Source organism: Ambystoma mexicanum, chromosome 6q (assembly GCF_040938575.1).
Source record: "Ambystoma mexicanum isolate Mex_15411 chromosome 6q, UKY_AmexF1_1, whole genome shotgun sequence".
Lineage (NCBI taxonomy): Eukaryota > Metazoa > Chordata > Amphibia > Caudata > Ambystomatidae > Ambystoma > Ambystoma mexicanum.
This window is the reverse complement of record NC_090937.1, coordinates 1,662,261,056-1,662,276,135: the sequence shown is the minus strand read 5'-3', so window position 1 is coordinate 1,662,276,135 and position 15,080 is coordinate 1,662,261,056. Positions and strand designations below refer to the sequence as shown.

General features: G+C 46.8%; 1 protein-coding gene across 1 annotated transcript in view; it reads left to right on the top strand.

Annotated features, from left to right (window-relative positions):
• The window catches only part of LOC138516998 (fibroblast growth factor 18-like), a 351,444-nt gene extending 339,068 nt beyond the window's left edge, over positions 1-12,376 (top strand). The window contains exon 5 of the mRNA XM_069632498.1: positions 11,901-12,376. Within this exon, the coding sequence (XP_069488599.1) occupies positions 11,901-12,191 (291 nt within the window). The 3' untranslated portion in view covers positions 12,192-12,376. The remainder of the gene's footprint in view (positions 1-11,900) is intronic.
• The last annotated feature ends 2,704 nt before the right edge of the window (positions 12,377-15,080 follow it).

The following is a 15,080-nucleotide window of genomic DNA, read 5'->3' as shown; positions in this document are numbered from 1 at the left end:
GCCAAGTGCTTTCGGATGACATAATCTGTTACTGGATGTCAGGCAGCAATCCACGTACAAATTTGTCGACAAACAGCCTTTTCCCTGACTCTGTTCCTAAGTCTTGTCCACTGAAATCTGAAAATACCTGTTCAAACCGATTGAAGAAATCGGTAGCACCCTCTTGGACACAGGCCGTAAGCTTGTCCCAAATGATTCTTTTTTCAGGAACTATAGTTTTTAATTTTACAATAATCCTATCAGGCAAATTTAATATCACTTGAGGCGGTCTCTCGCCAGCTGGTCTTTCTCTGTCGAGCCTAACCATGTTATCCCATGTATCTCCTAACCCAGGTACATCATCTACAGTCCTAATCTGTTTCCACAAATCAGCTGGCAGGAGCACGGGAAATAATAAATCAATATCACTTAAGGTGAATACCGATGATTGTAAGACCGACTCCATTTCTTTATAGAACCCCGTCGGATTCTTTCTTATATCAGGAATAGATTGCTTTATGGTGTTCACTTCCTGTCTTGAGAACGGCACGTGAACAAACTGCGATACGTAATGTGCAGGAATGTCCACCGCGAGTATTCCTTGTGCAGCATCGTCCGCAATCTCAACTTTTGGGATAAATGTCAGAGGGACCTCTCTCATAGGCAACTGAGAAGTAGGTAGCTCCGAATGCTTACTAAGCAACAGAGCCAAATCAAGCGCTAAGGCAGTCGAAGAAGTATCTATCGAAAAGGCTCTCTTATAAACACTCAACAATTCTGCGGGACAACAAATCTTTCTTTTTACACACTCATTCTGCAGGTATTCTACCATAACCTGTATCACTTTATTTTGCATTTCTAACGTATACTGACCATACGTGTCATATACTTCATCTGGATTTATCGCCCTATCCGAAATCCATCTTATCGCATCCTTTGTACAAATTCGTGCTTCCTCACCTATCAATTCACGGCGAGGAGAAAACCGTTTCTGTAAGAACATAATACCTAAATTACCACCATCTGCTTCCTCATTCTGTAACTCTTCCAACTCCTTCCTATACTCACAAATCCTCTCAATATGCTCATATACCTTCTCCGAAGTATCTCTAGACAACGCTAAGGCGTTCAAATCCCGTGACCCTTGTGGGAGATCTACATCATCTAATCTATTCCACATTATACTCAAATGAATCCCTAACCCTTCAATAAATACATTTTTCTCAGGAATACTTTTTTGATTTTCGAGTGTGGAAAAAACATCAGCTTGTTCACCCTTCTCCAAACAATGTTTAGCCCAAGCAATCAATTCATTCTTTTTATCTGGGGAAACATATGTTTCTCTCTACTCTTTTGTTGCTGCAAAGCTTCTGTTTTCCAACTTTGCAATGCGTCAAATGCTGCAGGTCTAACCTTTTTCTTTACCAATGCAGACTCTAGATATTCTATACGAGGGATTTCAAAGCTACCATTGGTTGGCCACCGAAGATTAGAGTTATGTCTGGTGTGTCTGTGCCAAATGTCATTAAATGCTATACTACCAAAGCCTTTCTTACAGTACATAGTACATGCCGGCGACCCCTCCTGTGGTGCAGGACGGCTATCTTCCAAAGATTGTCTGTCGCTGCGGAATAATGCCCTGAAGCAGGCAGAAAATTTCCCAGGCATATCAAAGTTCTGGTGTTACCTGGTCAAATAATTGTGCTCGCGAGTACAATGTGCCAAATTCAAATTGTCAGGGTTAAAGAATTGGGTCACGATTCACCTGACCAAAGGACTGGGAGGCCCGATCGGGTTACTAAGGACAATTCTAAGGACCCACGTGTCTGGTGATTTCAGCAAATTTACCCACCTCGATATATGGACCCTCGTCAAGATGTCGTCTCGGGCTACAGCTCACCGTTCAGGGATTATATCGTGCAGTTCTGTCGAGGAATTCACTTCTCGTCCAGAGGGGCCGTTTCTATTGGCACCGTCCGATCCCGGTCCGATAGCCGAGCCAACCTTCAACGAGACGAAGTCGATCTTGGGGGTCTCTATTCGGGCGCCATCTGTGGAATCAGAAAATACAATATTAAGGCTTTTACACCAAGCAAAGAGAAATACACCAACACGGGCTTGTAAAGATTCCCAGAATCTTTATTGCAATTCTGTACAGTTTACAAAACAAAGTACACAAATAGCTATTTGGCCGTCAATACATCACAGAGACCACCAGCAGGGTTCAATGGGAGCAGTGAACAGGAATTGCTAGCTGGACATCAGCGTATTTATACAGTTTCTTTATAACGATGTCCAGCCTCCTACAAGTTAATCATGTACTGGGCTAGGGTCGCGCCAGATTCGTTCCTAATTTACATATCTCGTGCATGCGGTTTTCTTTTTAATACATTTACTAACAAACACTATTATTCTCTGGGTTTAACTTTACACTCTTTACACATTGCTTTAATACAGGTCAAACAGATGTTTCGCATGTCGTGTTCAAATAGCGTTATTGTTCTTATATACTTGTAGGTTAACATCGCCGATTCAAGTAATCCCCTGATCCCGAGGTCAACAAAGGTCAAGGTCTACATGACACTAACATGTAGCCTGCAGGCAGGTTGGACATTAACTCTCCTATAGAGGTTGAAGAGGTTAAAGCAAGAACAAGAGAACACAGGTCGGCCATTTTAGGCCACAGGGTGACTTTGCACGATAAACTAAAATGGCGGCTTTAACCTAAAATGGAGGCTTGATTCACTTAAGGTCGCGACCTTGCAATACGGATTTCCTCGCAAAGCGACTGGGCATAGGCCAACATATACAATGAAGACAAAACAATATTATATCAGTTTTAACAGTGGGTGGGTAAGGTGCTGACTTGAATGAAGCTTTGTTCAGTTAGTGCAATGGCTAAGGAGGTGGCAGGTAAGTCATTAGCGTCATTGTAACCAAGATTGAAATCCCCTAGAATAATGTTTTGTCACGTGAGTTTGGTGTTGTTAGCTGCTAATGAAGTTATGTCTTCCTCAAAGGATCCGGGAGGACCTAAGGGCCTGTATATAAGGTGGATAGTAATGGTATTTTGGGGGGATGTTTGAAACTTGGCTGAGAGGAGTTCACAAGATGTCAAAGAAGGAGATGTGACCAATCTCATGTCTAGTGTGGATTTGAAAATGATGGCGGCTCCTCCTCCTCGAGAGTTGGGTCTATCTGCTTTGATGATGGAATAGTTGTCTGGAACAGCTAAGGTAAGGGAAGGACCTGCAGCGTCATGCAGCCAGGTTTCAGTTACAGCAAAGAAATCGAGGTTGTTAGTCAGAATGAGGTCAGCAATCTCAGTTGCGTGGCCAACGAGGGACTTGGCATTTAGGAGGGCTCCTTTTATAGGTCATTTCTGTGTGTCCTTCAGGACATGGTTTGCAGTGTTGTCCACTAGGTTTTTTAGCTGGTTGGTGTGGGTCCTTTTGCATATTTGTTTTTTGCTGGTAGATTTAGTGCAGCGCTTGCTAATGGAGTTGGGGTTACGTTTAATTGGAAGGTTACAGTGTATCGGGAGTCTAGTGGCTAGTCTATTGTTGCGATCTGTTATGTCTGGGATGGAGGTGGAGATACTTGTGCGTGGATGAGGCAGGACGGGTGGGGCAGGGTGTGTCATATTCAACTCTGGGAGAGTTGAAGGAGAGTAATGGGGGAGAAAAGAGGTAGGCTTAATCCTGGAGTTCCAGTAGGTTGAATTCAATGCTGGAAGGAAGGAGGTGGGTCTAAACAAGGGCTTTGGGTCAGGGATGGTGCTTATGGCGCTGAGGCAAACCCTTAGGTCAAGGTCTCTGAGGGGCTCCGACATGTGGCCGGGAGGTGGGCTGCTATGGAGCTTTGAGAAGGTGACTATCAGCGGAACAATTCAGAGCGTGCTCATCATGATGGGTCTACTAGCTAGCGTAAAGCCGATATTACAGAAGCAATATTTTAGATAGTATAAACTAGATCAGCATAGTGTAGATTCATACAGTGCAGAATAGCTGTTACAAGAGACTTTTGTGCATGATAGGCAAGTACATTCAGGCAGAGAAAACTGTTTCACAGGTTAATCACATGGGCAAGAAATGGGCTCGTATATTCAGGCAGAATAGGCTATTTCGCAAATTGATCACATATCCAAAAATGGGAGTACACTGAGCTGGAACTGAAGTGCATGTGTTATAGGGCTATTGGTAGTGATACGGAAATATACAACACGGTGCTGGGTGTATTTAAAGTAAGGTAAGTCAGGCACATAGTGTACTGTAGTCTGGAGAGGAGTGGGCACCAAAAAGAGAGTGCCAAGCTGAGCTGGCTAGTTTAGCGTATGTAGGGTGTAACGCTGTACCTGTGTGCAAAAAACAGAAGCAATGATGACTAGATCTAATCAGATGGTATTACAAGTCCAGAGGTAAGGCAGTAGGCACACTAGCACAAAGTGGGCAATAAGGAAGGCCCCCGACTGAGCTAGTTGGTCAGCATTATCATATGTAGGCGTGGCTAGGTCTAAACAGATATTATTGCATTACCAGGTGTAAGGTGAAGTGCACGCCGGAAATCAGGTTATGGACCATAATAGAGCGAGAGGAGCCATGAGATTATTTGAGGGTTGCAGTCTAATACCTATTGGGACATTGGATTGAAAAACAGAATGCTGCAGCACCGCAAAAGGCTCAGATTAGCCGGTGGTTGTGGCGCGCGACCCTCACAGTAAGGCGAGGCAATGTAACATTCAGATACACCAACGAGGTGGAGGGGCGGAGTCGAGGTGCAAGGAAGCAGTGGGGATAGAGGAATTCAATTTGCGCGCACTGCTCGCAAGAGAGGGGGCAGTTCTGTGTAGTGTACAGATTTGAGCCACAGAGGCGAGGTTGCTCTAGTCACTCAATCGGGGGAGCGCGGGATAAATGCCCCATCGAAAGGCTTGTATTTAAGTGGATGCAGGTTAGACAGAAGATGAGAGGGCGGGAATGAGCTAGAGAAATAGGCACGGCCCTAATTTAGACAAGGAAAAAACATCAAACATCACAAGGCATGGTTGGAAGGAACATCACGGAGCTGCGACAGAATACAGGGACGACATACGCAGCTGCATATGAGGTGGGTTATGAAGATCAGATTATGAGGCAAAGAGGCGAAAAGTAGCCAATCCTGGAAGTAACCAAAACAGCACGCAAAGTCACAAAGATGTTACCAGTCAATTACGGTCCAGGCAGCAGATGGACAGGAGTGCAGATTGTCGGACTTCCTGGCCTAGCTGGCCTCTACCACCTCTGGACAGGCTGGGACAGGGAAGTGCCTTAGTGTGTGTGCCGGCTTAGGGCATGCCGGCACGGGTTTGGCTAGAAGAAGGAGTTTACAGCCAATTGAGCACAGAGGCGGGTCCTGGGTGTAGCTTTGTAGCCAGGTTACAAAAATAAAACACGGGCAGCCATTTCAGAGCAGCTACAGCTCGTGGGCTGCAATGGAGGCTCAGATGATGATAGGCAAATACTAGCAAAGCTCAAGTTGAGGCAGCTATTCAAACACGCAGACGGTGAGCTGGATAGTCTTGTTGATTTTCCGCAAATCCGCAGCAACATTAATGGTTAGCAGCAACTGAACGCTGTATGGTGCAGCAGTACTGCCTCACATGATTTGGCCATGTACGAAGGCTCCAGGAGTCACTGGGAATGCAGGGTGATTCCCTTGGGGTCTGGGTGGCTTCACTCACAGTGGGCCTGGCACGCCCACATTGTGTTACTCCGAGGCAGAGGCTGGATTGGAGATATACAGCCACACCAGAGTTTGGGGTAACACCAGTCTATGAAAATAACTCCCCTTTAGAGTCGCTGCATTCCATCGCATTTTCCCCGGATATCCTCTACTCATGGAGGGTGGGTGGAGGACCAGGCTTAGAGAGAAGAGCATTGATTGGCTCTAAGATACATCCATCGAGGCTCATGAGCTGGCGGCTTACGCGCCAGAAACACAGTGCCCCTCTTGCATGGGTGTCAATAAGGCCAGCTCCCTGGGGCATAGCTTCACTAAGTAGAAGGCTAAGTCCACTGGATTAAGTCCAGTGGCTAGCTTTAGAGAAGGGGGGGGTCTTGGGCGTGGGGCACTGTCGCCTGATGTGTGATGCTGGATCTGGGGGAAGCGCTGGATGATCCCCCCAAGCTTACTCCATCATACCCCAGATGGCAGGCATGGTCTTGCCATAGTACAGCAGAACCCCCCCTTCCCCCTTTATGGTGCTTTGAGTCTATTTACCTTGAATACAGTACTGAAGCACCCTCATCAGGGACGTGATTGAGGGGTCGCCTGGGGTCTCAACTGCGACCCCTGAGGTCTCCCTTGCTACCCCTAGAATAAAAAGAAAAAACACTTTTTTTTAGAAAAAATGCAAGCGCCTGTGGCCAGTGCCATGTGGCTCTTTGTTTCTGGAATGGCTGACTTTCTTGTTCAGGCCTCTTAAAAAAAAGAAAACGAGGTTTCACAAGTCTAACACTTTGATCAGTGACACTAAATAAGAAAGAATAGGAATTACAAATCATGTGTCTTTCTGGAATTCTACACAATAATTGCTAGACTCATTAAAGGTTTATTTCAGGCACATTTCTGGGCGTGAGTCACTGATTTAGTCTGTTCTTAAACACCTCATCTCAGCCTTTCATCCTTCTGAGGTCGATAAATGAGTACCAACACAGGTTGGGTGATATTGTATGTATATTTGTTGTATATAAAGCGCTTAAGCGTAAGTGCTATATAATAACACATCATTATCATGTGGCCTTGGACGTCTGCTTCCATTCACAGTAATTTGGTGATATGGGCCTATACGCGCTGATCTGAACGATACATATGGCGATCCATTTTTGTATGAAATGTATATCACATATTTTTCGTAGTGTACAATGCTATGTGATGCCACTTCCTGTTTTGTCAAGGGGTGAAGGGTCGTTTTCCATCGCTTCCCGTGATATCACTTAGGGGTGGAGTCAAATGACATGGCTTTCGGTGATGGCACCAGAGGTCAAGGGTCATGTGATGTCACTTCTGCTACCCCTGACATTTTGGTGAAATGACGTCCCTGATCCTCATAACCCCAACTCATGCATGCAACAACTAATCCTCAGCCACCCTCCCAGTGTGTGGCTGATAAAGATATGTGGGCCCTGCATGGGGTGATCCACTTTAGAGCTCCCCAGTCACACAACCTGCAGTTCCGTTCCCGTGGATCAGGCACGAGCCGCGGTGAACGCAATTGAGATGCAACAGATGCAGGATCCAGGAGAGTGGTGAGTGCGTGCGTGAGTGTGTGAGTGGTATGCCTGCAAATATCCATATCCATCTATCAGCTCAGCTCACCTCATCACACACCATTGCTGTCAGTGCAATAAAACAATGGATTGCCAGTGCCCAACTTGCTCAAACTAATTCATGCACAGAGCTAATAATGTGACACAGTGGTTCACTATTACGAAGGGGACCGACTAGGAGGAGGAACTGATACCTCCAGCAGAGTGATGGTGCTTGGATACAACAAAGGGGCAGCTTTGAAGAATGCCCAGGGTGGAAGGAGGATGGAGGGAGAAGGGGACAAGGACGAGTAGAATGGAAGAAGTGGAGAGTCGGGAGGAGCTGGTAAAGGTCGAAGAGGCAGTGGATAGCAGAGGTGGACCAGAGAAGAGAACAAACAGCAGAGGCAGTGAGGTGGCTGAGGCAGTGTGTTAAGAGAGGACGAGCTATCAGGAGAGAGATTCTATTCAGGAACTCTGCAAGGGGCTCAGAAAGACCTCAGAGGAGGAGAGGAGGAGAGAAGGTAGTGGAGAGGATGCAAGACAGCCGGGAAGAGGTGGAAGGACTCAACATAAAGTAGCAGGTATGCTTCAAACATGACCAGGGGATTTTAGGAGGGTTGAGGGAATGAGCTCATGGTGGAGAGCAGAGACGAAAAAATGAGAGGAGGAGAGAAGGGAGAAGTCCCTTTATGCACAAGATTACTACAAATCATCATTCAGGAAGATTCAGGATGTGGTCTGCCAGGATGCCAAGAATGGAAGGAGAATTAGTCAGTTGGCAAGCGTCCTACTGGAAGTTCTGGAGCTTAGACGGATATAGTCGTGATGGACCTCCCACTGCTGCCAAGGTCTAATATGCAAGTGAATGTGGAGGCCAAGACCCCAGATGAAGGGGTCTCCCATGAGTCCAGGACGATAAGCAGAGAACCAAACAAGAAGATGCAAGAGACAGAAATGTGGGGTCCTTTAAACTCCTTCAAAACTGAGTGACTCAGAAGGGAGCGCCAGACTGAGTATTGTCAAACCCAGAGACTTTTCTGGTGCTTGACTCCTAGAGTAAAAGATGCCCCCGTTGAGTTTAAACACCCTGTGAGGAATTCCCCCAGCCGCATGGTGGGTGTGAACTCGCCTGGGATTTCTGATATTTTAAAAGAAATTAATTAATGGTAGATCAACCTCTGGAAAATGTGTGGGGTTAAACCACACACATTTTCCTATGTTCACCACACGACATACACATAGGCCTTTGTACTCTGGGTGGAAACAGACTACACGCGCAGTCCCCCTTGTTATATTTAGTTGTGATATGACATCCAGGAATACACCATGTCCTCTGAGAAGGGTGAGGGAAAGCATTCCCCTGCCATTGTCAGCCTAATTAACTATCAAAGACCCGATGGATCCACCCTGTCCTTTTGTTGAGCCCTGTACAATGGTGGCAGTGATTAACATAATTTGCATACTAATGGAGTACACTTCAAACAGGCCCAGATGAGGCCTGTTTGCATAGGCTAACAAAGAAGACAGGAAACCCCCAACAAACTTTGATATGCACGGTGTCAACCTGAAGCCAGCTCCCGCCCTTAGCATCAATGGACATGTCATGTTTGGGAATGCATGTATTACAGTAGTCATATCTGCCGGGAGACCCCAATCAAAAGGTAGGAGCATGTGATTTGATGGTGACAGAAAGTCTGGTCCCATCACAGCTTCAAGAGAGACCTGCCGCTTTAATCAGGAACTACAGAGAGCTCAATTAACTAGAGAGACCCTATGATCTACAACAGACAGGAAGATGGGCGGGACTTAGTATTACATGTTTTCACCCCTTTACCTTTTCTGTTGCAAAGCACTCTGGTTATGAACTCATGCATACAGGAGATTGTTGGTGAGGGCCCAGAATTGGTCCATTAAGGTAGGCTCAGCCTACACCAATCCCCGTGGTCCATTTGGCTTTAAAAGTGGGTCAAGCCCCTCTTTTGGGCAGATAATCTGAAGACTTTGCAGGGAGTAGCAAGAAGAACTCAGCATTGGACCCTGGATGAACAGTCTGCCTTACAGTTTCCGCCAGTGAAGGGAGGCCAGGACCTCCAAAAAGAAGCAAGATCCCTACCCTAGATATCACCCAGGGAACAGAAGGAGATACTTACTCCAGGGGACCCTCCAGCAGCACCAGAACCGGTACCGAGCCAGCACACAGCGTGCCCTGCTAGGCTCTGCAGAAAGCTTCCTGGGTGGGAAGTGGCAGAGAGTCTCTGAACCAAACCAAGGACAAGGTAGCTGCCTGCAACATTCTTCTCAGATTTGGGCTGTCCGCCCTCTCCGAAGGCCCCTAGTGACATTTTACGACCCATTGCTCCCTTTCTGTTGAAACCAAGTATCCTTGAACTATTGCGATTAATTACTTTACCGACTACCCTCCTGTCAGTATCCAGAGTGCATCCCTTTTCCTTCTTTGAAACTGTCTGTCCTCTGCATTCCTTTACAGGGTAGGTTTTATTTTGTAGTGTTGCTAGAACTGTCTGCTGTGATAATAATAAAGTAGATATATGTATACATCATTGACTGGACAGTTGATTTTATCATTGGGTAATAGTTATATTTTTTCTGAGTTGCAACTAACCAATGATCCACGACCTTGCAGAGATAAGCCTGCCATTCAGTCCACGTTACCAAAACTGGACAAGGAGGTTTATAATTTGCTTGTGTTTCCAATCCGTTCAGATCCCTTCTGGTGTATTAGAGGTGTGGGGCTGATTGATGGTTTAGAAACTGATATTCATCCCTGGACCTCTGGTGTTCCGGAAGCTGACTTGTCCCACCCTCCCCACCCCCGATAACCAGGCAATACAAACCCTGTGTTTGGTTATTTATGAAGACACCATCCTGTTGTTCTAGAGTGATATGTTGTTTATGCCCAAGAGAAGCCATACTCTTGAATCCCATTGCGTGTGTCTTAAGGTAGTACCCCAAGACCTGCGAGGCACATGCTGTTAAGGTGTTTTTTTGTTTTACCCAACACTGTAACTGTATCTAATTCACCATTCTTGAATCTATTCCCATGTTTATCTGGCATTGATCCTGGTTGGTTTCATGACAAAAGGAATCCTGATAATGATATGCCACTGGGAATCTGGTGGCAGAACTGTCTGCAATAATTGCTGGAGTGATTGCTTTGAGCAATGCCTCCACTTGCAGCAGGAGTCTGCAGTCTGTGGCTTCCCTTGTTTGTACTACGACTCCCATGATCCCCCACCTTTGACCCTGATAGCTAGGGCTGTTGGGAGTTGTAGTCCACACACTCAAAAACCCAAATGTTAAAGATCCTCTATCCAGAGGAAACTCTAGCTGTGATTTGGGGGGATTTCAGAAGATTTCCCCTAAATCTTGTCACCCATGTATGATTTCCAGACCAACATGTGGATAGACATCAGGCTTCATGAACATTCATGATTATACCATGTCACGATCAGTGGCCCCAATACTGAGATACCAGCCACGAACAGCACCGGCATTGCTAGATGTAAGAGTTAAGAAATGGGAAATATATGGACATCTCTACTGCTTCATTACTCCGGAGTATTCCGGAAGCTAGCTTATCATGCTAAGTGCTCTCGTTTTCAGCCTCGAGTCCCTACAGGGCGGCCTCTGCACCTCATCCCTTCTAGGTCAATACATGAAGTACCAATAAACTGGTTAATAATAGCCCTTGCCTTATAGCAGGTAAAGCGTGAGGAATCTGGCATGAAGCGCTATATAAAAGCATGGTATCATTATTACTCCCAGTAATAATATAACCCGGAACATGAATGAAAGTGGGACTTTAAGCACTGGAACCGGCTGCAGTCGAGGGCCCAGTCGCTGTCAACATTTTCAAAAAAATTCAACTGCAGAAAAAGTGATACATTTTACACAAATAAACTGGAAATGTGTAACGTCCTTTCTCAGAATCAACGTTTGTTGCAACCCCAGTAAACCTGCTGCATGGAGTATATTAAATGATGACACATCATTATTATTACCACAGCTGAGGATGTCTAGAGGCGAGGCTGGGTGCAGATGAAGAAGGGCGTAGAGTCCACGGGCAGGAACTGCGAGGCGCATGGATTGTACTGCTGCAGCTTCTAGACTCAAGATGGCCGCCGCGGCTTCCATCTTTCTGTCACTGTCCAGTACATTCGGTCTCTGACGGCGCCTATCTGACGCCAGCCGTAAACATGAAGGGTGTGGCTGCGCCAGGGTGGAAGGAGCTAATTCTTCTTCACCATTGTTGGATTTTGACTAAACCTGTGTACAGAGTCTGGAGTAAAATATTGTAAATGGTGCTGATACCGTCCGAAAATAAGAAGACATTAAAACTACAATGGCATAGCACATTAGGAACCGTTTTGCACCATTTGTGTTGTAGCACCCACGCCGCCATCAGAATCCAGCTGCAACAAGCGTCCTTGACTGCCACAATGTTACATACATATTTACCAACGCAAAGCCTGTTATTGCCCCAACATCGGAATCCAGCTGCAGAATTTCTTTTTAGTATAATTGTGACTTCATGTCTTTACTACTGCATCGCTAACATCCTCTCTCCCTGTCCTCTTCCCTCTCCCTCTTCCCCGTCACCCAACCCTGCAGGTCAACGGACGGAACCAGGACTGCGTATTTGTCGAGGAACTACTAGAGAACAATTATACCGCCTTCATGTCTGCCAGTTACAGGGGCTGGTACCTGGGCTTCACGCGTGTGGGCAGGCCACGGAAGGGCCCCCGGACGCAACAGAACCAGAGGGAAGTCCATTTCATGAAGCGCCATCCCAAGGGGAAAGGGGATATCCACAACCCCTTCCGCTTCACGACCATCACTAAACGGACTAAGAGGGCCCGCCATGTGCCGCCGCGGTCACGGTGGCCGGTCAGTCCCACCTAGAGGCTGTAGAGGCATTGGAGAAGCTTCCACTGGACTGTACATATGCAGACACTTGCGACATGTGACAAAGTTCTATTTTTATATTTGTCAAGGATGGACTGCTGAGCCGCCGACCCCTATTTATAACTTTCTCCAGAGCCAGATCCCTTGTTAAATAACAAGAAGATAAAGAATTAATGGCCTAATGGAGTCTTTGTAGTGTTGTTTCCTATTCGCTCAATTTGTGAGTGTAGCGATGGATACGTGCAACATGGCCGCCGATGTGTCTGCCTTCTATGGTTGTTGTTGACCTCCTGGAGCGGCTGCGACAGGCGAGGGGATTGGCCTGCTGGTGGATATGGCAAAGTGTCTCAAAATGCAATGACCAGGTGATTAATTATCCCCAATGTAAAAGAAAAAGGTAAACATTGCCTCATTGAGAAGCAAATTGATCAACTCGAGATTGAGACAACTAGAAACTACCAGTCACTCATTTATGTCAGGTGCCTCCCATAGCACCAAGATGCAATCTTACAACCATTTCAGGGCGCTTTCTACACCTGTGTAGGTCCACCTAGAACACCTATATGACTCTGAATGTCTCACAATTGTTTATTAAACACATATATCATATCAATATATAGTACCACCAACAGAAACAAACTTAATAGTCATACACAACACTATCTCTTCAAAACTTATGACATCATTTGTTTTTCCTTCTACGCATTCAACCTAAAGCAATAACCAGCTTTTGCCATTATTCAACACAAATCCATAAAAGGCAAAAAATAGCCTCATTTGAATTCATCACTAGAGCCAGACACATCAGAAATAATGACTATACTTGCCATCTGCTTGCTATATAACCCTCAAGAAGACATTGGGCTTCATTACGAGTTTGCCGATCCGGAAACAAGGGTGCTGGCAAGCTCACCGGCCGGCAAACTACGTGTCTACCTGCTGTGGCCGCTGTACCCGACAGGTATGACCCTGTCCGGCGCTGCGGCCACAGTAGGCGGACTGTTCATGGAAGCGCCGGCACTGTTAGCAACGGTGCCGGTGCTTCTGAGTCACCACTTCCGATGGGACTCTAGGAACGGGGACTTACATTTTACCGGCCGCTGACTTCCTGGGCCTCCGGACTTGTAATAGCCCAGTGGCACCGGGAAGTCAGGCACGGGTAAAATATTACGAGTCCGGCGGCAACTCGCAGGTAGCACCCGCAGGGTTACCGCCGGACTCGTAATGTGGCCCGTTCTCATATTATACTTATAGCACTTATTCACAAATCATACATATTGAGCCCAACATGCTACAGTCATATTTATTTATTTATTCTTTTATTTGTTTCATTTGTAAAGCGCCTAAACCCTGAGGCACCAGGGCGCTGTTGCGAACCAGCTACATGACACATAAGCTTACATAGGCAATGTATGATCATGCCAGGAACATGCAGGCAGAGAAATAACCGTGCAAATAAGAGGAGGCAAAAAGTCAGTTTTTGTGACAGATTAAGTGCGGAGTCACTTAGGCAAATAGCCATATCTTCAGAGCTTTATGGAGGGACCAGTAGGAGGTTTCAGCTCTCAGATCTGGGGGAGGGCATTCGCAGGTACAGCCAAGAAGCTCCCTCCACCTCCTTTGGCTCTTCTAACTTTCGGTAGGATGGATCTGACCGGTCTGCTGGACTCAGATCTTACGATTTTCTGGGATACGTATTACGGGGCGATGTTACTCAGACATTTGTGGGTAATGGATAACGTTTTAAAAATAGCCCTTTACCGGATAGACAGCCAATGAGCCATGTTCCTGGCCGCTGAGACGTGGTCTCTTTTGGGGATGCCTAGAGCTGCCCGTAGGACATTGGATTATCTGTAGTTTGTTATTGTTCTGTTGGGATGTCCCTGCAAAGAGGAAATTACAATAATTCAACTTCGTCCCAGTGGTCACTCTGGCAATGGTGGCAGAGCTCCCGGGAGTAAGGACCTGTCTTGCTGCATTGATCAGTTTAGCGGTGTAGGCTGCTGATGAGGCAACTGCACTCACTTGCTCAGTGAGGGGGAGGGCGGCATCAAGGTGGACGCCCATTGAGAGGGTGGCATCAAGGTGGACGCCCTTTGAGAGGGCAGCATCAAGGTGGACGCCCATTGAGAGGGCGGCATCAAGGTGGACGCCCATTGAGAGGGTGGCATCAAGGTGGACGCCCATTGAGAGGGTGGCATCAAGGTGGACGCCCATTGAGAGGGTGGCATCAAGGTGGACGCCCATTGAGAGGGCGGCATCAAGGTGGACGCCCATTGAGAGGGTGGCATCAAGGTGGACGCCCTTTGAGAGGGCAGCATCAAGGTGGACGCCCATTGAGAGGGCAGCATCAAGGTGGACGCCCATTGAGAGGGTGGCATCAAGGTGGACGCCCATTGAGAGGGTGGCATCAAGGTGGACGCCCATTGAGAGGGCGGCATCAAGGTGGACGCCCATTGAGAGGGTGGCATCAAGGTGGACGCCCATTGTCTTTATTGTGGCTGCAGCGGAGATCTGAACCCATCTATCTAGAAGGAGGTGTATTGGTGGCAGTTTTCTGCAGCCTGGCGGGTGAGCCTCCTAGCAAGATCTGTCTTGCCGCCATTCAGACAAAGGTCGTTTTTGGCCATCCAGGATTGAATGCTGTGGTAGATTTAGTTGAGAGTGCAGGAGTCTTCGTCTTCGTAGGAGCCTGACAGGGGGAGGAGGATATGGGCGTCTTCAGCCTAATCGGTATAAGAAATGCTGATATCACCTAGAAGGTCAAAGAGGGGTTTAGTGAAGATATTGTATAGGGAAGTGGAGACACAGGATCCTTGCAGGACACCACATGAATTGGGGATAGTGGGAGGCGCTTGCTGTATCTTGGAAAACTCTCATAGATTG